This window comes from Pinus tabuliformis, chromosome 7, assembly GCF_031772625.1.
Source record: "Pinus tabuliformis cultivar Carrire ecotype Pingquan chromosome 7, CPIR1, whole genome shotgun sequence".
Lineage (NCBI taxonomy): Eukaryota > Viridiplantae > Streptophyta > Pinopsida > Pinales > Pinaceae > Pinus > Pinus tabuliformis.
The window spans coordinates 1,766,812,321-1,766,836,887 of NC_142293.1; the positions used below are offsets into that span (position 1 = coordinate 1,766,812,321).

The 24,567-nt window shown below is 38.7% G+C and overlaps 1 protein-coding gene across 4 annotated transcripts in view; it reads left to right on the forward strand.

Annotated features, from left to right (window-relative positions):
- Nucleotides 1-9,265: 9,265 nt before the first annotated feature.
- LOC149255423 (large ribosomal subunit protein mL101 (rPPR4)-like) overlaps nt 9,266-24,567 on the forward strand; it is a 51,156-nt gene continuing 35,854 nt past the window's right edge. For 2 of the 4 annotated variants that reach the window (XM_089460483.1, XM_089460481.1), the window contains exons 1-3: nt 9,289-9,384; nt 9,477-9,529; nt 9,638-10,085. In XM_089460483.1, coding sequence (XP_089316609.1) covers nt 9,382-9,384; nt 9,477-9,529; nt 9,638-10,085 — 504 coding nt within the window. In that variant the 5' untranslated portion in view covers nt 9,289-9,381. Of the gene's footprint in view, nt 9,530-9,637; nt 10,086-24,567 lie in introns of all 4 variants that reach the window. The other 2 variants (XM_089460484.1, XM_089460482.1) reach the window with 2 other exon arrangements.

A 24,567-nucleotide genomic window follows, 5' to 3' on the forward strand; every position in this document is an offset into this window, starting at 1 on the left:
ATGCTAAGGTTATAAAAATAATATGATAATATTTACAAAATAACCATTAATATATATTCTTAAGTGTGAATCATCATTTATAAATTAATAAAGAAACCTAATTTTGTTTTTTCATTCACATAGGGATTTGAACCTTGAATTTCTTTAACAAAATTACAAACATTTTTTACAACGAAAAATCATCATATACATATCATATTAAAATAAATTTAAACAAGAGAAACAAGTGTTGAAGAGCAACTTAGTCCCTGCCATCCAAATTATAAATTATGTTCACGAAATATTGCATACAAAACTATAATCTACAGTGGTTAATCTTAAATTAATAGTGGTCAATAGGCAAATCAACTGTTATAGTCTTGATTTGGTAGGAATTCATGTTTTAAGATTTGAAGTGGATAAATTAATTACTTATGCTTGGTAGTAATCACTAGTAAGTCTACACATTTACAATTTTACTCCTACACCAATCTAGATCCATCTTAACCCCAGATTTATCAAGCGCCGAGAGGGATCAAATCTCTCGAGGTGCAAACCTCTTTTTTGAGTGCAAAACTTGAGGACAGATTTGCACCTCGAGAGATTTGATCCCTCTCGGTGCTCGATAGATATGGGGTTAAGATGGATCTAGGCTGGTTTCAGTCGTGAGCAGACATACAAAATTTGTTGAACATTTAATTATTCTGATCATTTTAAATATGCTAAATATGTCTAATATAAATTTGGTCATTTTAATTTTAGATTTGCTTAGTTATCTTAGTTTGTTGAGATGAGAAAGATTGGTAGTAACTTGAATGATGAAAAATGATGAAACAAAATTTTTGAATGCAAAGTGACAATGTTGAATGATAGAAAATGTGAATACTAAGAATGTAGTCAATTACAAACAATCTTCATTGTGAACAACCTGAAACTATTTTCTTCTATTGTTCTTATTGTCACACCTATTAGTTTTTCCATCTTTTCATATCGATCATTTGAAAAGGGAAGTTGAAATCATAGACCATTCAAATATTTAACTCGACCTATTATAGTAAACATCATACCTTGTCTCTCTTGCTCTCCAATACTAATAGTAGTTTTCTCCAATGTCAATCATTGTGATTTATCGAGTGTTAAACCCCAAAATTTTTTCAATGGTAGTTGTTTTCTACTACCTCGTTTGAATGCAAAGTGATTAACAATGTTGAATGATAGAAAACGAGAATAATAAGAAAGAATCCATTTACAAATAGTTTATAGTTTAAGGAAGGACACATTTAAGGTACGTGAACATTTTATTTAGGATGAAAATTCAAGTATTGTATTTATGGTTGAATTACTGTAACACAAAAGTTAATGCACATCATCAATAATTTTTATGTGCTTACACTAACATCAATGCACACTATTAATCTAATTACTTTGAAAATAATGTACATCATACACCTAGTTGCATCAAATCATAAATCAACATCTACACTGAAATCAATGCATCTAGTGCAAACGATCAAACATGATTAGAAATCAATGTCTGCACTGAAATCAGTGCATCTAGCACAAGCAATCAAATAGGATTAGAAATCAATATCTACACTGAAACCAATGCATCCAGTGCAAATAATCAAATAGGAGTAGAAATCAACATCTACACTGAAAATGATGCCTCTAGTGCAAGCTATCAAATAGGATTGGAAATTGACATCTACATTGAAATCAATGCATCTAGTGCAAGCAATCAAGTAGGATTAGAAATCAACAACTATACTAAAAAATACAACTATTTTAGTGAAAAAACAAAATATTCATGAATTTATAGATGTAACTTCTATGTCTATGTTTGTCTTTGTGTGTCTCTTTCTTCTTCCTTCTCTATCCACCTTCCATATTTGTGTCTATCTCCCTCCCTCTCTTTGTCTCTCTCGCCCCCCTTCCCCCCATCTCTCTCTCTCCACCTCTCCATCCTTCTCTATATCTCTCTCTTCTTTCCTCTCTCCCCCTGCCATCTATACCTCCCTCCATCTCTCCTTATTTTTCTCTCTATCTCACCCCCTAAACACATGCCTCTCTCTCTCTCTCTCTCTCTCTTCTCCCCTCTCGCCCCCTACATCTATATATCCATCTCTCTCCATCTCTCCTTTATCTCTCTATAGCATCACACAAACATACACACACATTCTCTCTCTCTCTCTCCATATCTATATATCTATTTATCTCTTCCTCCCTCTCTCTCCCCTCCCCTTCTCTCTCTCTTGTCTCTCCATATCTATCTCTCTTCTTCCCTCCCTCTCTTTGTCTCTCTCTTCTTCCCTCTCTGGCCCCCATCTATATTTGTATCTCCCATTGTCTCTCGTTCTTTGTCTCTCTATCTCACCCCCCAAACTTACTCTCTCTCTCTCTCTCTCTCTTTCTCTTCTTTCCTCTCTCCCCCCTCCATCTATATCTCTAACTCCCCTTGTCTCTCCTTCTCACCCCCAAAACATCCACACTCTCTCTCCATATCTATCTATCTCTCTCCTTCCCTCTTCCTCTCCCTCTCTCTCTCTCTCTTCCCCTTCTCTCCCTCTCCCTCTCTTCCCTCATGCTCTCCTCTCTCCCTCACTATCTCTCCCTTGTCACTCCCTTTCCCTCTCCACCTTTCTATCTCTATGTCTTTCTTCTTCCCTCCCTCTCTCACCCCCTCCAACTCCACATCTCTCTCTCCTTCTCCCTCTCAAGTCCTCTCTCTCTTCCTTCCTCTCTCTCCATTTCTCTCCCACCTCCCTTTGTCTCTCCCCCATCATACTTTCTCTGTCCACCCTCCAACTCTGTCACTATCTCCCTCCCTCTCTCCTTCTCTCTCTCCCCCCCTACATATCTCTCTCTCTCTCTCTTCCCCTTCTTTCCTTGTCTCTATCCTCTCCTTTTCGCTCTCTTCCCTCATCTCCTCTCTCATTCATTTCTTCTTCATCTCTCTCTTGTCATTCCCTCTCTCTCTCTCCACCCCTATCTCTCAACATATTTGTTCTTCCCTCCCTCTCTTCCCCTCTCCAAATTTATCTCTCTCTCCATCTCTCTCTCCTTCTCTCTCCCCCTCCTCTCTCTCTTCCTCCCTCTCTCTCCCTCTCTCCCACCTCTCTCTCTCTCTCTTAAATCCCAAAGAATCTAAATTAAAAAAAATATATATGATTGGTTGTAAAATTTTAAACCTATATTTTTGATCAATCATGCCAAAGAAAATACAATAATAAAAAACTTAAAGGAATTATGCATTATCTTTCCTTTATCATTGTTAGTCACTTTGCCTTATCTCTTTGCTTGGATCCTTAGTTAAGATGCATCTATCCCAGTTCTTTATAATATTATTTATATCATATAGATTTCACATATGCATATATGAAAGTATTCTAATTTTTAATTTTATTAAAAACTCAATTTAATCTCTATCCCGGTTCTTTATAATATTATTTATATAATATAGATTTCACATATGTATATATAAAAGTATTCTAATTTTTAATTTGATTAAAACTTCAATTTAATCTCTATGGGAATATTTTTAGTAGTTGTAAGGATGGAAGGATGGAGGGTTTATATATATATATATATATATATATATATATAATAATTATAACCTTTTTGCTTTTAGATTTAATTGAAAAATGTCATAAAATAAAATAAAATAAAAAATATTTATAAAATATTTTGATTGTGAAATAAGTTATGGTTTTTGGGCATGTGGTATTGATAAGCCATGGTATTGTAGCAAAATAATTAAAAGCTTAGATCCATAACATAGCAATCAAAAGCAAGCCCCAAAGGTTAGCTCAACTAGTCGAGTCCCCGTTATTAAGTGCCTTGCCAATCGGGAGGTCATAGGGTCAATTCTCCTCGACACCCTTGGGGTTAGGCCCTACTAGTCTAGTCGACGGGCTTTAAAAGATTCCCTTCGGTGTTGATTTGCCTAGATTTTCCCATGGATGTAACAGCCACCCAGTGTCCGTGAACCACAACGTAAAAAAACATAACAATCAAAAGCTTAGATGACCCATGGTATTGATAAACCATGGCATTGACCCATGGTATTTTGAATTTATTTTATCTAAAAAATTGTTCATAATTTTATTAATAAAAACAAAATTAAACTATAACAAATTAAATTTTATTATTTTTATTACTCAACTCAAAGTCGTTTATTGCATAAAGAAGGACTAAAGAGAACATAGAAGTTTGTGTTGTTTTTTTAAGTTATTATTATTAGTAGTAGTAGTAGTTATAATATAGTCGACATTAAAAATGTTGACATACGATCTTTTTAACATTACATCTAACACCTACACATCTACCCTACACTGAGTTGTAGAGCCTTTCTCAAGGTGAAAACCCTTAAATTTGATGGGTGGGTTTATTTTGAAATTCCAACCCTACTTTCTAGCCCCAGTTAATCACATGGTAATTTACAAATTTTTAAAACCATCTGACACCTACACATCTACCCTATATGTAGTTCTAGAGTGTTTCTTGAGGTGAAAACCCTCAAATTTGATGTGTGGGTTTATTTTGAAACACCAACCCTACTTTCTAGCCTCGATTTATCACATGGTAATTTAAAAATTTTAAAAACCGTCAAAATCCTTCTTTTGAAAAAAAAATCGTAGGGGAAGTGTGAAAATTTGAGGGGTGGGTCTATTTTGAAATTCCAACCCTACTTTCCAGCCTCGATTAATCACATGGTAATTTAAAATTTTAAAAAACCGTGAAAATCCTTCTTTTGAATTATTTTTTGGTAGGGGAGGTGTGAAAATTTGAGGGGTCGTTCTATTTTGAAATTCCATACCCACTTTCGAGTCTCTGTTAATCGCATGGTGGTTCTGTTTTTGAGATATACAAGGACTTTGGAAACGAGAAGCATCATCTTCATGCCCCGCTTTGCTCCCCAAAATGTATTACCCAGAAACGAAATGATATTTTAACGTCCACGTGACTAATAATAGTCTATGGTACAATCGGTTCCCTGCTTTTTCATCTTTTGCAATTCAATCCTTTTCTTATTCAAATTGATGATGAGCTAGCCCAACCTTCCAACAGTCCCCTCGCTGAAAAGACAATGCTAAGAAACCAATGCTAACATATTCTCATAACTTTCTCTGATGTCTTTGAATGCCTCATATTCCAAAATGAAATGTTTTTCCAATTCCACTGCCCCAAACGTGCAAAATGTACACACTCGTTCTTTCCAAACTTTAGGTTTTTTCCACCGTCTTGTTTCACATCGAAGTTGATGTGAGTTGGTTCTTAATTAAGCAATAAGAACCTTTCCCCCACACAGAATGCTAGCTCCAATGAACTATTTTTGTTGTAGTCACATGCAGGGTTGAATTCCTCAATGTAGTACTTCTTATTTCTGCCCAACTCTTTTCCCCATACTGGTTTACGAAACTTCTCCATAACAAAATTCTTTAGCTCCTTGCTATTTGTGGGACATACATTGAGGTAGATATTCCATTTTTGCATCCATGTGTAGTTTTGTCTCATCCATGTTTTCTTTCTTTCACTCATGCCTTCATTGAAGATAACATTAGGCCATCTACCTACTCCCATTTCCTCAGTTCTTTTTAGATATCTTATGAGCTGCACCATAGCAATTGCTTCGATGGGAGTTGCTCCTGTTTCACTCAACATTATCTCATAAGGTATTGAACTTTTTATTTTGAACTTGCTCATGATAAAGCATTTTTGGATTTTCTCAATTTGTTTTCATTTTGAGATGGGGGTGCTGCTTACCCACAATTCACACCCATATAGCATCACTGGACAAACTAGGAGTCCAAAAAGAACTTTAATCATTTTCCAATCCCATAACCCTCTCTCTCTACATCTGTTTTGAAGAGCATATGATGCTTTCCACCCTCATAAAATTCTCTTCTTTCTACAATCCTCCCAATTAAGTTTGTTCTTGAAATCAATCTCGAGGTACTTGTACTCATTTACTTCTTCAAGAATGTTGCCTTCAAAGAAGAATGTATGTTGGCTCTGCTTCCTTTTATTAGAGAAAATCATTGTTTTGGTATTGCTAGTATTGACTTGCACCCCCACTGCTATTCAAAAATTCTCAAGGGCATATAGGTGCGTCTACAATCCATGAGCCAATTTAGAAATGAATACAAGATCATCAACATATAAAATAAGGTTTATCACAAACTCCCCCAACCAAACACCATCTCCACCTCACAGATTTAGGCACTCTTCCAGTTTATCAATATATAAACAAAAAAGAATAGGGGATAGAGGACAACCTTGCTTGACTCCAATGTCACTTCTAAAGCTTTCTGAAATACCCGTTGAGGTTCTAATTTGACTTTCACCTCTTCATAAAGTCTATGGACAATGACTATATAATGCAAAGGAATTTCAAGTTCTTTCATTCTACACCACAACTTATCTCTAGGGACTGTGTCAAATGCCTTTTTGAAGTCAATAAAGCAACATAATACTTCTTCCCTTTCTTGATATCCTTCTAACTAAAAGAGACGGGTCTCTTGGTTTCCAAGTCTATAGAAAGAAAACCCATACAAAACGATATCTACATGCAAATTCCCATCACCACCCTAAACAAAAGATTTGCATCATTACGACCTTAACCACTAGGGAGGCCAGAATATCTGATCCTGACCATTTAAATGATGAACTCAATCATCTTCACAAAGTGTTTGAACTAAATGGCTATAATAGAAATACCATCAAGAAATCCATGCACCTATCCCTAAACAAGAATAACAATGATATCAAAGATCAAATTTTATCAACTCCTAAGGTCTCCCTTCCATACATAAAAGGCACCACTGATAAAATTACTAAAATTCTTAATAAACATAACATTAATGTAGCCTTCACCCCTACTAACACCATCAGACAATTATTCAACTCAGTCAAGGATCCCATAAACCCTAACCTTCAAAAAGGTGTTTATGTGATTCCTTGCTCATGCGGTAAGGAATACATAGGTGAAACATGTAGGTCTCTTAATATTAGAATTAAAGAACACACTGTCGACTTAAGAAGAGAAAGGACCTCAAAATCAGCCTTAGCAGAACATGTTCACTCTTTCTCTCATTACATCTGCATGGAAGAAGTCAAACTGGTCAGAAAAGAAGACCACTATCTTAAAAGGAAAATCAAAGAAGCCATTGAAATAGAAAAAAGGAAGAATAACTTGAACCGGGACAATGGATTAAAACTAAGCAACACCTAGAAACCTTTACTTGAAATCTTAAAAAATCAATAATTAAGTCATATCCCTTAAAAGAACCTATTCCCTCCTCTCTTAAAAAATTAGTATAATAAATAACAAAAACATCAATTATATAACATCCTCCTTAAACAATAAAACAATTAACAAATATAAACATACATTAGTAATTGATTACTTCACATATAATCATTTGATAATATTAAAATATAACTAATAAAATGCATATAGTCATAATTACTCAAAGCTAAACAATTAAAAATTAACTCTAAGAATTATAGATAATTTTATAGCAAAATAAGTTACCAAATCTGTAAGGATTAATTAATTAATTAAATAAATAAATTAATCAAATTAAAATAAATTAATCAAATAAAATAAATAAATAATTAAACAAAGAAATAAATACATAAAAATCAAATTAATAAACATATTAATAATTAATAAATAATAAAATTAATTAATTAATCTATTCTTTAATTAATTAATCAAACAAATTAGTTAATTAGTTAAACAAATTAATAAATTAATTAAACAAATTATTTAAAAAAATTAATTTTACATAAAATTAATAAACATAATAATTAAATCAATAAATAATTAAATTAATTAATTAATTTATCCCTTTAACTTATTAATTAATCAATTAATCAAATTAATAAATTAATAAACATATTAATAAAGAATAAATAAATTAATCTATTCTTTTAATTTATTAATCAAATTAATTAAACAAATTAATGAATTAATTAAACAAATTATTTAAATAATTAATTTTATATAAAATTAATAAACATAATAATTAATTCAATAAATAATAAAATTAATTAATTAATTTATCCCTTTAACTTATTAATTAGCTAATTAATTAAAAAATTAGTAGTAATAATAATAAATAATTAAATAAATGAAAAACTAAAAAGATAATGGCCGACCTAATTTCTTATATCTTTTCTTTTATAACCTCTATATATATATATATACCCTAAATATAGCTCATGGATACATTATTAATATATGAGAATATCTATTGACCATCCCTGATGATGGACTCACTTGGTAGTTCGAAACGTTGGGTTCACAAACCTTTTCAATAATGTGTCTCAATGTAATACCATGATCCATTGTAGAATGCTTCGGCCTAAAACCCGCTTGTCTTTTTGCCCCTTTTTTTTTTACTTCTGCTCACCTACTGATTCTATTTTCTTCCAAGCTGCCGAAAAGATTTTCAAACAAAGGATTGATCATAGTGGTCCTATAATTGGAAGGATTATTAATGTCTCTACTTTTAAAAAGGGGTATTGCTAGGGTAGTTGTCCAGTCTCTTGAGAATCCTTGCTGAATGATGTTGTTGAATATTTCCATGATGTGTGGTGCAAGAGTGTCCATTCCCATTTTAGATACTCTACTTGAAGTTCAACCAAGTCCTTTGCCTTTCTTGTTTTTAGCTTCTTAATTTCAATCTCCACCTCTTGTAACGTGAAGAGCTTTGTAGTTGTGTTGATCTTGGGGGGGCTCCGCCTGCAATTCTCTCTCATAGAGTTGTTTTGCACATTCAAACCATTGATTGACGATAATATTATTTTTGATTTGCTTCTTCCTTGGTTGAAGTTCCTGCCAAAAAACGCTTTGGGTTATTCTTGCCTAGATATATTAACTCTTCTCGCCTTGTTTGCATGAACTCGTCTTTTTTCATTTTTAGTATCTATTTATATAATTTTACATTCATCTTCTTCTTGCTTGCCTTTTTCTAGGTTCTTCTTGCCATTTTGCATTTCTCATCAAACCAAATATTTCTAGGAAAACAATTTGATTTCCATTTCCTATTTTTTGCTCTTTTGCACTTCTCAAGTGCACTTGGACTTACTTATATGTGTTAACTCATGATTGTTGAAGCTTTTGAAACCAATTTTCTCCCTCTGAATCAATTTTTCTAACATTATCTTGAAAATAGCACAATTTTTTTTTGTGTTACAAGAATTTTGCTTTTTAATAGTGATTAATGAGTACCATAATAACTTTATATGCCATCATAATAACTTTATATAAATTGGATTCTGGTGAGAAGCAAACATGACATTTCAAACAATGAAGAAATTGAACGTCGGTATTTGTGGAAGCTGACACACTTTCAAGGTAGCGTCGATCAGGTTACTTGTTTTCTCATTTTGAAAATGGTAAGAAAGCTGTGTATTACCCCGCAAACACAAAAATTGTAGCAATGAAGAAATCCAACGTTGGAATTTATGGATGATTCCTATTTTCGTAGATGTTCAAGCTCGCAGCAATGAAGTCACTTGTTTTCTCAGCAATTTCTAAATGGTAAGGAAGAGCTTTAAGTTCCCCACTATTTCAATCGTCTCATTTTCGGGATTTGCAGACTCAGGAAACCGTCGATGTATTTTTAATCAGGCGTTTACTTACATGCAGGTTTACCCATTTTTCAAATCGTAATTCATCCGTACGATTCGGCCAGAAGTACATGGCGCCTTTGTGCCCTGGCCGCCTGAAAATCCTACTTTACAGGGAGCTTCATGGATCAGTGTTTCGTGAAACTCTTTTCATGAATGGGAAATTTTATAGGTTCAATTATTCATCTGATCACTTTAGGGTTTCGAAAATAGGGATCTTCAGAGCAATTCAAACGCAGGCATTTGCGGCTGGAAAAACCTTACACGAGGAAATGACAGAGAAACCAGTACCGGAGCCGCGGCCTTTCGATTTGTACAAGGCTATATGCTGCTCGTCGGATCGTCAGGGCAATGCAATCGCAATGCTGGAAGGGTGGTTGAATGAAGGCAGGAAGACTGCCAAATGGGAGCTAGACCGGATCATTAAAGACCTAATGAAGTACAACAGAGACAGCCATGCTCTGGAGGTTGGTTTTCATACTCCTTTTCTTTTCAGCTACTTATTTTTGTTTTTGTCTATTTTGACGCTTTATTTTCCATTCCAGCTGTCCGTAGTAGTTTATTTGTCTTTCCAGCTATATGCCTGTATGTATAAATATAAGTATGTCGAGGCGCTTCACAGTAGAAAGCGGACTTCCTTCGTCCGAGGTTCCATGTCTGAGGCGTAGCTATTCTACCAAAATCGCCTGGGACTTGTAACCTACCTCTCACCCCTTTGACATTTGTGCCATAAGGGTTGTGCGGATCACAACAAAAATGGAACTCTCGTGGATGACTTAGCAATCTTCAGCTTCACTAGGGTACCAATGCCCCAGTGGCTCGCTGAATTTGAATGCCAATGCTACTTTGTAGGTATTTTCACAGTGACGTTTTTAGTATGGAATTTGATGCCCCATTCAGCAACTCAGAAAATTAAGTTTATGATGAACAGAATAAAAAACAGGAGTTGTAGATGCTCCTGCATTATAGTCAAAACATCTCTGGCAGATTGCACAGGGTGGCAACTATATTTGTATGGACCAATCAATGTGCAATTGAGCTTGATAGGTTGCCTATGACCCCATTCTTAAACCCACCTTGGAATGTCCAGGTGATCATGCACACGAAACAATCAAGCATAACAACTTTAAACACAGGGTACCAGTTAAACTTGTTTAGGCCAATCAAAGTCCAATTGAGCTTTAGTGGTTGTCTTAAACCCAAATCTGAACGCAACCTGGGGATGTATAGGTATGACTATAAGTACAAACCAATAGAATGAAGTAACTTTTTCTTTTCGTTGAAATCTATTAGTATAATAGATTATCAAACAGCTTATTTATATTGCTACATGGGGAGAATAATAAATTGACAGAAGAGATCTTCACTAGAGCTTGAAATCTAGATTGAAAATAGAAAATAGTTAGTTATTTGAATGTAGTTTGTCCAGTCAACCATTTGATATCTGAACTATTATCATATATAAACAGCTCTGAACAAAACCATTATCTGTATACTAAAAACGGCCCTAATTGTAGTTGTAAGGTTCTTTAACGTGTGTATTTCTATGCAAAAGTCAGCGAGGTCAACTGATGGATATGTGTGTGCTATTTATTGATATGCATAGTCTGTAGTCTGCCATGGACAAGATCATATTATTGCGCACTCTTCTCAGGTGTTTGTGTAACTCAATTTGAGCTTAATTTGCATGCATAGATCATAACTATTCTATACACTTCTACTATCACTGGACGGATATTGAGATTGCCACATCTTACACCTATTTGGAATTCGGGGTACGGTTAACAGTTTCTAGATTTAGCATGCCATAGGAACTCCCACATTGGTTTTGTAAAGGTTACAACTCCTTAGCCCTCATCGAGCGATAGTCCTTCCAACCCAGTTCCAGGACATCTCAACCAAGCTCCACCTCATGGAGACCTTTATCAAACCCATGGTCCTTTATGGTTTCGAGATTTGGGGATGTTAAGTTTAGGTATGTTCTATCTTAGAGCAATTTATTTCAATTTTCACAGTTAGCTTAGAATCTTTTCCAGATTAGCAATCACATTAGCATTAAAGTAAATTGCAGATAGAACATAAACATAAATCGTAGAAGACAAGCCAAGACAAGAGGACACAAGATGTGGCGCAAGCCAGGGACAAACCCCAATGTGGGGAAACTCTTGATCAATTCTTCTTTTGTGATCTTCAATAGTTTAGTAGAGAGAGAGATTGTACATTTACAACAGAAGTCAACATTTTGACTTTTCTAGATAAGAGCAAAGATCATCTCTAGGAAGATGATACATGAGATTAGTTGAAGACATTTTGCTTCAACTGATTCTCCAAGGTGACTCCTTCACCTATCATTGTTTTGCATCTCGTCATCATGCTGCACCTCACCGCGCTGCACCATGTTGCACCCATCATTACAATGCTGGATCTCATGCTATACACATCATATTGCTGCACCTTATGCTGCACTGCTGTCCCATGTGCCAGATTGCTGCCCCACTGTTATGCTCCAACAAGCATCATAGCCTGGCTGTACCAATGTGTTAGCAACACCATGCTTGCCACCATGTACTTACTGTTGTCGCTGTCCTATTGTGCCACTGCTGCACAATGTCATAGCTCTCCTAATCATTATGCTATCCCAACATGCTGCTGTCCCAATATGCTGCCGTCCCATCATTGTGCTGTCTAATGAGTTTGTAGCACCATGAACCATTGCTGCTATGTACAACAACACTGCTGTCCCACTGTTGGCATTGTTGCGCCTTGTGCATCATGTACTTGCTGTCCATGTATCCAACATGAACCATTGTTGCTATGTACAACAACACTGCTGTCCCACTGTTGCTGGTTAGGGCATATTTGCTTGCTGTAATAACCCTTGATCAACTACTAAAACAACCCTTGATCAGCTACTAAAACAACCCTTATTTACTGCTGCTTACCCTTGGAGAAGTGGTGGCTCCCATCACTATTGTTCTGGGCATAGACAGCCCCCAATACACCTTCACGCTGCCTTGTCTTAGAGTGGCTAGGCCTGCGGCCTACCACAGACCTCCGCTACCACATATAGCCCACTCAAACCACCATACGTTGCCCTCCAAAAAGTTCGTAGGGCTGCAGCTTACCCACAGCAGTCTACACTGCCCTTTACCAAGCATTGGGCACCTAAGAACTCCTTCACGCAGGCTGCAACAGCCTTTCCTTATCTCGGCCCTTTAGGGAGTAATCTCGACCTCCCTTATGACAAACTCAGCGCTCCAAAAGATCATGAAACAAGGCTCTATAACCACACTGTTCAGCTCTCCTTTGTTGCGGCTAAGACAAAGTTCCCTTGCCTCCAACTTAGGGCTATCTCCTTCACAACATGACTGCGTCTTCTTGGATTAGGGTATACTGCGGCTAGGGCATCCTTTCTAGGGCAACTCCCTTCGTCTTCTTTCCTCCAATATCTAGGGCTTCCACTCCTAGATTTCTCTTCCACTAAAACCCAAGACAAGTGGAGAGAAATCAAGATAGAAGTGTGTGTTGAAATGACTCTCAAGTCATCTCCTTTTATACTAAAACATTGAGCAAATGTGGGGTTTATTTGGTTGCTCGCTAACCTTGACGAATTGGCTTATAACACAAATAAATTCATAACTTCATGAATACTTATCAGAATCAGCTGCCATAAGTAAGATGACCCACATGGAGTTTGGCCCTAGTTTCCAATTTTAACACTCCTTCTCAACTAGGGAGAACTCCATTTGCTGATCCATATGTCCGACTGTACTATCTCTGGCATCAGTGCCTTGCATTGGTCTGGTCTGCTCTGTTGAACCATGAAGAAGAAGAATTGATCGAGAATGTCTCATACCATTCTCTATTGACCTGAAGTCAGTTTTATTGATCCCAGATCAATATCACAATAGAGTGTCTCAAACCACTCATACTGATCCCAGATCAGTTTCATTGATCCTAGATCAATGGAGGTCATCCTAGCATAGGGAGTATGATAGATACAACGATGCATCCATCAAAAGTACTATTATGGCCCCTAAGCCCATTTCCCTTCTCATTGGCCAGATGAGAGGTACTTCCCATGAGTCCCAGACTGCATGGGTGTTAGGATATTCCGACACATAGGATATAGTTAAGTTCAACTTGGTCTAGTATAGAGTTAGGTTAGAGTTAGGTAAAGTGTGTTTCTTTACCGTTGTACATTTTGTAACTTACAATCCGACGGTCACGATATGTAGTGATCCGACGGTTCACTCTCACCTCGGTATTACCGACACTTGATCCGTGGCTTGACACCCGATTGGTCCATGAGTTCTATTTAAAGCGCATGGAGGGTCATTGTTCGGGTAATCCGTGCATGAGAGAAGCTTATGTAAATTTTCATTCTTTGATTAATAAATTGTCTGTACCCACGTTGGGACAGGCCGTGGACTGTTTCCCTCCTTGCACTCTGAGGGTTTTAACCACGTCAAAAATACTGGTGTATTGATTTGAGATCTGGTTGTGAGCGGTGTCCTTTTGGTATTCTTCTGTGGAACTTACCCTGTAAATTCGTACATGGTATCAGAGCTATTTGAGGGCCGCGTCCGTTGGTGATCCAAATCTGAAGCCGGTAGAACTGCATGCGGCTGTCGTTTCCTAGATCTGCTGTTTCTGACTGCTTTCGGGCCGAGAGGACTGCTCTGTTGCATTCGGAGCATCTGTTTCAGTGAGGAACCCCTTTCGTTTCACGCGAAAAGGTTTCCGGTAGCCCTAGCTGCGTCATTTTTCAGATCGGGAGGTATACAGTGTTTTTTTTTGCAGTTTACTGTCATTTTCTCTCTGCTTATTTCGGTTTCGGTTTATTTAGCCTTTTTTTTTCCCGGATCTATACCTTTCATTTCTGCGTATGCTCTTTGCCCTGCGACTCTGTGCGATCTGGGCAAATCAGAAACAGAAAGAAAGGATTTTTCTCATGCGTATGCTCTTTTCCCTGCACCTTAGTGTGATCTCGGAAAATCAGAAACATTGAGGAAAATATTTAGTTTTTCGGCTAAAAGCTAACTTTGAGATTTTTTTAAAAATTTCTAGTTTTTTGGCTAAAGCTAACTTCGAGCCGTAAGGTTCGTTTTTCTTTGGATATTCGTGTTGGGTTTTGTGTTTTGTGTTTTGTAGGGAAAAGAGTCTTCCCAGGCAAGCACGCAAATCGAGGCCCCCCCCCCCCCCCCCCCCCTCTCTCTCTCTCTCTCTCTCTCTCTCTCTCTCTCTCTCAAATCTTTTGTATAGATCAATTGGTTCAAAGACCTTTTAAGAGAGTAGAGGTCTTGGGTTCAAGTCTCCATTTTGTGGGGGCGGATTTTTTCATTCCCGCACATTCGCGCACTTTGCCGGCAACGTCAACAATTTTTTTCAAAAAGCCATAACTTCTTCATCCGGAAGCCTTTTTCAGAGCCGTTTTTTTTAAAACCGCCTATTTTTTCGAGATCTATCCATTGGACCACTCACTTTCAGCATCTTCAGCTTCAGTTGTTTTTCAAAAATGGAAAGTCCATGCCAAGTCATTCTTGACAGCACTAACTACTTCCAATGGGTCGCCTACATGGGAGATTTACTTAGAAGTAAAGGTCTCTTCAGAATAGCCACAGACCAAGAGAAGAAACCCAAAGATGAAGACAAGGCCGAAAAATGGGAAAATCGACAAGATCAAGCACGTGGCTTGATAGGAATGTCTGTTTCTCCTGATCTTAGATTCCACATTGCAGAAATTGAAACTCCTCATGAAGCATTAGAAAAACTTGCTAAAGTTTTTGGGATTAAAAATGAAATTAGATCCCATCAACTTGAAAATGAGCTGCTTACTTTGGATCCTAATAATTTTTCTTGCATTGAAGATTTCTTGTCAAAATTCAAGAACCTTAGATATCTCTTGGAAGGTGTTAAAGTTAAGAAAGATGATGGTAACCTTATTTATTCCATCCTCACTAAGTTAGGGCCAGCCTACTCTGTATTTGTTTCCACTTTCCATTCTACCAGGGAAGCTTTCATTTGTCAAGGCAAAGACTACAAGCCCCCTTCCTTTGACTCCTTTTGTGATTCCTTAATAAGAGAACAAGAAAAACTCTTACACCTTGGTCTTCTTAATCTTGGAAACTCTTCCACAAAAGCGTTAGCCGCCCAGCAGTATCCAAATTCAAAGAATCCTAAGAAGTCTTATCCTCAAAGGAATGGTCCTAAACCAACTCAGCCTCAAGATGAAAGATCATTTCAGCAATATGATAAGCCCAATAAAAACAAATGGAAGAAGACTGAAAGACATTGTAACTTTTGTAATCGAGATGGCCACTTAGAATCTAAATGCTTTAAGAAGATGGAAGCCTTGGAAGCCGCAATGAAGAAACATAACATCCATCTGGAGCCTACTTCAACTTCAACTTCCGGAACGGCATTTCTGCATGTCATCGTCAATCATCTCAGTCTGGTTATGCATTAAATGTATCTTCTTCTTCTTCTCATTCTCATGAGTGGCTCATTGATTCTGGAGCCTCTTGTCACATGGCCAAAAACCAAGCCATGTTTTCTTCTTTAAATGATTGTAACACCAAAAATATATATGTTGGTGATGATAGATCTCTTAATGTTGTAGGGACTGGAACTGTTCATCTAGACAATGGTCAGTTCAATGATGTATTATGTGTTCCAAACTTATCCTGCAACCTTCTATCTGTCTATCAGATAACTCATTCAGGTGAAGGTAAAATCGTTGAATTTTCACCTCATGATGTTGTAATCAAGGATCTAAAAGATCCTAAACAGATTCTAGCTACTGGTCTTGCTGATGATTCCAAAAGGTTGTATAAGTTTCACAACTTTGGGTCATCCCATCTTCCCTCAGTATTTGTTGCTCATAATGATGAAGTGAGCAAACTTTGGCATGAGCGGTATGGTCACTTAAACTATCGCTCCCTTCAGCATCTCTGTAAAGAAAACATGGTGACAGGTCTTCCTATGGTATCTTGCAAAGATGGTGTTTGTTCCGGATGTGTACTCGGAAAACATCATCGGGACAGTTTTGACAAACGTGCCTCTTGGCACGCCTCAGCCCCTTTACAGCTTGTGCACAGTGATTTATGTGGTCCTCTTCCTGTTGCTTCATTCTCTGGCTGCAAGTACTTCTTAACTTTCATTGATGATTTCTCTAGACGCACTTGGGTATACTTCTTAAAACTCAAGAGCGAAGTATTTACCACCTTTTTGGCCTTCAAAGCATTCGTTGAAAAACAATCTGGACATCAAATTCTTAAGCTAAGAACTGATAATGGTGGAGAATATGTTAAAAATGCATTCATCACCTTTTGCACCGAAAATGGCATTCAAATGCAACATACTGTTCCATACACTCCACAACAAAATGGTGTAGCTGAAAGAAAAATCGCACTTTAAAGGAAATGGCTAATTGTATGCTGCAATCTAAAGGACTCAGTCTTAGTTTTTGGGCCGAAGCAATTAATTGTGCAAATTATATAATCAATCGCACTCCTACTAAGGTTCTAGAGAATATCACTCCAGAAGAAGCTTGGAGTTCCATTAAACCAGATGTAAGTCACTTTCGTGTGTTTGGAAGTGAAGCATGGGCCCATATTCCAGATGAAAAGCATAAAGCCTTAGAACCTAAGAGTGAGAAATGTACTTTTGTTGGATATTCTGAAGATGTAAAAGGCTATAGACTTATTCCATTTAAGTCCAAAAATGTTATCATTAGAAGAGATGTAAAATTTGATGAAAATAAATCGGCCTGCGAGCCTAGTCCGGCGGATGTGCCACCTCTTCCCATCTCTTCTATCTTTGAGAACATTTCTTCTTCTGATGATGAAAGCGAGGATGATAATCCTTCCCCACCTTCTCAGGATCCTCAACTTCCAAGATGGGTCCGTGCTACTCGGGATGCAGCAGGTGATCTTGCCGGTGATCCTACAGATCAGCGACGTACACGTTCTCAGTTTGAAAGAGCCTCTTCTTTACTGGCTCAAGCTCCAGTGAATCATGATCCTGACACTTTTGCAGAAGCTTCAGGCCATCCACATTGGGAAACAGCTATGAATGAAGAATATCATTCATTGATGACAAATGATACATGGGATCTTGTTCCTCTACCAAAGGGACGCAAACTTGTTAGATGCAAATGGGTTTACAGAACCAAGTATGGACCAGATGGGAAAGTTAACAAACATAAAGCTCGTCTAGTTGCTAAGGGCTTTTCACAGGTTGAAGGCATTGACTACACTGAAACCTTCTCTCCAGTTGCCAAAATGAACTCTATCCGCCTTGTTCTTTCCCTTGCTGCCTCTTTAAAATGGGAAGTACATCAAATGGATGTTAAATCTGCCTTCTTGCATGGGGACTTGCAGGAAGAAATCTATATGGAACAACCCATTGGCTTCATACAAACAGACTCCAGCCTCGTTTGTCGCCTTAAGAAATCCCTTTATGGCCTCAAGCAAGCTCCTCGAGCTTGGTATGCCAAAATGGATAGCTTTCTTTTAGAATCTGGCTTTTCTAGGTGTCATTCTGACAATACTGTCTACACCAAGAAAGTGGGCAACTCTCTCATCATCCTTGTTCTTTATGTTGATGATCTTATTCTTACTGGTAGTGATCCCAACCTTATAAACCATGTGAAGTCCAGCCTTAAAAAGAAATTTGAAATGACAGACTTAGGACACTTACACTATTTTCTCGGTCTTCAAGTCTTGCAATCCCAAGAGGGTATTTTCCTTTCCCAGTCCAAGTATGCTTGTGATATTCTTCGTCATTTTCACATGGAAGACTGTAAGCCAGCCCCTTCTCCCTTTCAGTCTGGAGTCAAACTTTCAGTCTCTTGTACTTCTCCTGAAGTTGATGCTACCTTATACCGTCAACTTGTCGGAAAACTCTTGTATTTAACCCATACTCGTCCTGATCTTTCCTTTGTTGTTGGCCTTGTTGCTCGTTTTATGCAAAACCCCCGTGAAAGTCATTGGAAAGCAGCTAAAAGAATACTTCGTTATGTTCGAGGTACAATACAGTTTGGGATTCATTACAGTGCCAAAGCAGCTCCTCTGTTAGTTGGTTTCACTGATTCTGATTGGGCTGGTGACCTTGATGATCGGAAGTCTACTGCCGGTTATGTCTTCACTCTTGGTTCAGGACCTATTACATGGGCTTGTAAGAAACAGGCTGCCATTTCTCTTTCGTCAGCAGAAGCAGAGTATCGTGGTGCCGTGGAAGCTAGTAAGGAAGCCTTGTGGCTTCGTCAGATCCTATCAGAGTTTGGCTTTGAGCAGCAGCATCCAACCACACTTTGGTGTGATAATCAAAGTGCCATTCAGCTATGCAAAGATCCAGTCCAGCATCAGCGCAGCAAACACATTGAACTACACATGCACTTCATCAGAAAACTCATTCTTGACCATGTTCTTGAAGTGCAATATTGTCCAACGGATGATCAGGTTGCAGACATCTTCACAAAGGCTCTCACAGAGGCGAAGTTCACTAAACTTCGATATATGCTTGGAGTTCAGGAAGTTGTCACTAAGGGGGGATAGGCTCTAGTGCCTCCTTCCTTCTCCTATTGTGTCATATTTGTAAATCCTTCAATCCTATCCCAAGTTGTTCTTAAGGGGGGATGTTAGGATATTCCGACACATAGGATATAGTTAAGTTCAACTTGGTCTAGTATAGAGTTAGGTTAGAGTTAGGTAAAGTGTGTTTCTTTACCGTTGTACATTTTGTAACTTACAATCCGACGGTCACGATATGTAGTGATCCGACGGTTCACTCTCACCTCGGTATTACCGACACTTGATCCGTGGCTTGACACCCGATTGGTCCATGAGTTCTATTTAAAGCGCATGGAGGGTCATTGTTCGGGTAATCCGTGCATGAGAGAAGCTTATGTAAATTTTCATTCTTTGATTAATAAATTGTCTGTACCCACGTTGGGACAGGCCGTGGACTGTTTCCCTCCTTGCACTCTGAGGGTTTTAACCACGTCAAAAATACTGGTGTATTGATTTGAGATCTGGTTGTGAGCGGTGTCCTTTTGGTATTCTTCTGTGGAACTTACCCTGTAAATTCGTACAATGGGTAGGATGCCTCGACAGGAGAACCATTCATCCTGTCCCTAAGTCGCCTCTGGGTATCATAGGGGAAGGTTGAGCCATTCACCCTGTACATAGCGCACCATTAGGGGAGGGTGAGTCGCCCTATGGTCGCGTGTTGCTCCAGTAAGTACCCCCAGAGCTCCCATAGCTCAATGCATGCAACATGCAGGACCCTCATAAGAGGGTCTCTCAATGAATCCAAATTGTTCGGGAAAGTCACAAATTTGACCTTTCCCTGGGGCTTTGACAAAATATCTGTGACCTATACATCAGTCTCAATGCAATGGAGCCTCCTCGCTTATCGACGTACCATATCCCTGATAAGGTAGTATCTGATGTCTATATGCTAGAGCAATCATAGAATACGAGATTCCTCAACAATCAAATCCCCCTTGGTTGACACAAAAGATCACGGTGGTATCCATCATGTGTACAAACAGCTCATTAAAGAGCTTCCACAACCAGGCAGCTTCATACGAGATCATACTCGTAGCTATGTATTCAGTCTCGACGGTGCTTATAGCAACTGACTTTTGCTTCCTGCTCATCCATGATATTGAAGCAGAATCCAAAGAGAACCAACACTCAGAAGTGCTCTTGCGATCCTCCACACTACCTGCCTAGTCAGCATTCGAATAATCATGTAGCTTCACATTTCCGGCAGTGTATCTCAATTCATGAGAGATTGTGCCCCGAAGATATCTCAGAAGATTCTTGGCACCAATCCAGTGAGGCTCAGGCTCAATCATGCTAATTGCAGAACATATGTCCGGACGGAAGTTCACCAAGAACATCAACGCGAATGAGTTTATGAAACTCAGAGGCATTTCCCAAATCTGGTCTAGCATCACTACCACATAACTTCTAAAAGTTAAGATTCTCGAGGTAGTCACGGGCTTGTAGTTTACCGTTCCACATCCAGAATCCAACTCCCTCTTAATCCTGCAAATGAGAGGGTCTGCACTTGTCAGAAATAGGTCGTCCTTAGAAGGTGTTGGTATGAGAGGTCTATCATCCACAACCTTTGAGCAATGGTTTGGATCGGTTTCACTCCTAGTGTATCTCAGCTTCATCAGACAGCTATCGATCCTCTCATACTATGCCCGGGGTGTTTTGCTTCAAGCCATAGAGAGCTTTCTTCCACCTGTATACATGAGATTCTCAATCATGAATCTCAAACTCCTCGGGTTGTTCCAAACCTATGGCAGCTACATAAGGGGAATGGTCCCCTTGTAAGATTTTCCTTCGGTACATCTCAGACATGTACCTTCATGTTCTTCTTGAATTCAGACATCCCTGTCACCATTTGACTCACATCAGGTAGGGCCCCATAAGTAGACCTTCGATGTTATAGATGAGATATCCCCAATGGACCATCTTGCAACTTGATATAAATTGCCAACCCTGAACCCATGGAAAAAAAAGGATCTTTGAAAATTCTATTTTCAAACACGTACCTTTCCATCGATGAATGCCACCCTGAAACCTTTGACTTCCATTGTCGAAGTGGACACCGGGTTCTTCTTGCAATTAGGTACATAAAAGAGATTCTGTACATGAATCGAGTTACTCTCATTCAATTGAGGGGTAAAATTTCGTACACCCTTTCTGGGATAGGTGGCATCGGCTCCAAGTATAATCCCACGATTGTTTCCATTTCTTACCAAATTCGAGAGAGTACCCTTCTATCCGATGAAGTGCCTTGAAGCACTATAATCAATAAGCTAGATTCCCACATAATCTGGAGGAGAGGGCCAATATAAGATAATACTTATTTATCTTACCAAAAACAACATTTGATTCTTCATACTTGGGGTTCCTTGCTTTCTCTGAAGAGTCGGCCATTTCCTTGATGACCTGTATTACTTGTCATTCTTCTGATCATTGAAGATGTCCCTGGAATGATTGTTATCATCATCAAGTGATGTGTTCCTGCCATTTGGACACTCCTTCGCATAATGGCCGAACTTATTATAAACAAGGCATCTGTCTTTCTTTCCACCCATAGATCCAGACTTCCCATTGAAGTGATCTTTAGGCCATCAGAAACTTCCGCTGCGCCATTCTGATAATATTCTTTGCTTCGACTTCACCCTCAGTGAATTTGAAGATGGATGAAGAATCCATTGAGCCTTTTGTCCTTTCCCAACTGTCTTCGATGATTGCTCTTTCACTCTTGCTTGGGCTTTGTTTTCACCTCAGCTCTGATACCATGTTAAGTTTAGGTATGTTCTATGCTTAGAGCAATTTATTTCAATTTTCACAGTTAACTTAGTATCTTTTCCAGATTAGCAATCACATCAGCATTGAAGTAAACTGCAGATAGAACATAAACATAAATCACAGAAGACAAGCCAAGACAAGAGGACACAAGATGTGGCGCTAGCCAGGGACAAACCTCAATGTGGGGAAACCCTTGATCAATTCTTCTTTTATGATCTTTAATAGTTCAACAGAGTGAGAGAGAGATAGTACATTTACAACAAAAGTCAACACTTTGACTTTTCTAGATAAGAACAAAGATCATCTCTAGGAAGATGATACATGAGATCAGTTGAAGACATGCTGCTTCAACTGATTCTCCAAGGTGACTCCTTCGCCTATCATTGTGCTGCATCTCATCATCATGCTGCACCTCACTGCGTTGCACCATGCTGCACCCATCATTACAATGCTGGATCTCATGCTGTACACATCATACTGCTGCACCTTATGTTACAGTGCTGTCCCATGTGCTATACTACTGTCCCACTGTTATGCTCCAACAAGCATCATAGCCTAGCTGTACCAATGTGTTAGCAACACCATGCTTGCCACCATGTACTTGCTGTTGTCGATGTCCTATTGTGCCACTGCTGCACAATGTCATGGCTGTCCTAATCATTGTGCTATCCCAACATGCTACTGTCCTACTATGCTGTTGTCCTGTCATTGTGCTGTCCAATGAGTTTGCAGCACCTTGAACCATTGCTGCTATGTACAACAACACTGCTGTCCCATTGTTGGCATTGTTGCGCCTTGTGCATCATGTACTTGCCGTCCATGTATCCACCATGAACCATCGCTGCTATGTACAACGACACTATTGTCCCACTGTTGCTAGTTAGGGCATATTTTCCTACTGTAATAACCCTTGATCAGCTACTAAAACAACCCTTCTTGACTACGGCTTACCCTTGGATAAGTGGTGGTTCCCATCACTGCTGTTCTGGGCATAGACAACCCCCAATACACCTTCACGCTGCCTTGTTTTGGAGTGGCTAGGCTTGCAGCCTACCACAGACCTCCGCTGCCACTTATAGCCCACTCAAACCACCATACGTTGCCTTCCCTCCAAACAGTCGGTAGGGTTGTGGCTTACTGACATCAGTCTGCACTGCCCTTTACCACGCGTTGGGCGCCTAAGAACTCCTCCACACAGGCTGCAACAACCTTTCCTTATCTCGACCCTTTAGGGAGTAATCTCGGCCTCCCTTACGACAAACTCAACCCTCCAAAAGATCATGAAACAAGCTTCTATAACCACACTGTTCAGCTCTCCTTTGTTGTGGCTAAGATGGAGTTCCCTTGCCTCCAACTTAGGGCTATCTCCTTCACAACATGACTACGTCTTCTTGGATTAGGGTAGACTGCGGCTAGGGCATCCTCTCTAGGGCAACACCCTTCGTCTTCTTTCCTCCAACGTCTAGGGTTTCCGTTCCTAGATTTCTCTTCCACTAAAACCCAAGACAAGTGGAGAGAAATCAAGATAGAAGTGTGTGTTGAAATGACTCTCAAGTCATCTCCTTTTATACTAAAACGTTGAGCACATGTGGGGTTTATTTGGTTGTTGGCCGACCTTGACAAATTGGCTTATAACACAAATAAATTCATAACTCCATGAATACTTATCGGAATGGGATGATTTTTAGATCAATCCTACACCTCTCAATGAGAGGGATCCAAGAAAAATATCAGCTGCCATAAGTAAGATGACCCACATGGAGTTTGGCTCTAGTTGCCAGTTTTAACAGGGACCTAGTTTACTACAGTCAGATTGGGCCACGGTGGAGAGGGTGTAGACCCTGCTTATCTTTCATATCATCTGCTACAAAGGCATAGTTTTGCATCCCATTATTCAACAGAGTTTGGGGTCCACCAATTTCACCTTGAGGTCATTTTCCACTGGGTCTTTTTCCTCCATAAAGTCAGGGCTTACAAAGGTTTCTACTGGGAGAGAGAGATACCCCTATCTTGCACTTTGTTCTTTGTAGGCCATCGCTTTGGTTACCCCTTCAGGTCGTGCTTGTGGATGGTTCGTGGAGGTATCTTGGCTCCTTCAGTTGATGACCATCTCCCCAGATCGCCTTCCTCCATTTTTCACTCTTGACAGACCAACAAATCTCTTTCCAACTCGTCAGATATTGAATTATGCCATTAGAGAGGATATTTACAGATTATACATTCAAGTCACTTGGACATCCCCCTGGGTGAGCCTTGGCTCAAAGATGTCCTTCTACCTAGAGCACTTTTTGGAGTTGTAGGATGGCCTCATTGTTCACCTCCCTTATATTCCAAGCATTGAATGCACTCACTCAGGATCCCACTGCGGCAGTTTTGAGTTGGGTCCCATCGACTTTCATAATTACTTTGTGGTCTTGACTCTTTTCTATCCTGTCAATGATTATGAGGATCTCTTTGCATGTTGATTGCAATTGTAGTAGTCATTTGGATAGATAGTATAGTAGTTCATTAAGCTCTTTTCTAAGCTCCAATCTCAACTTTAGAGCATTGAATTAGAAGAGGTACTTATTGTCATATTTAACTTTGGTTTATGTGGCATGATGTCGTC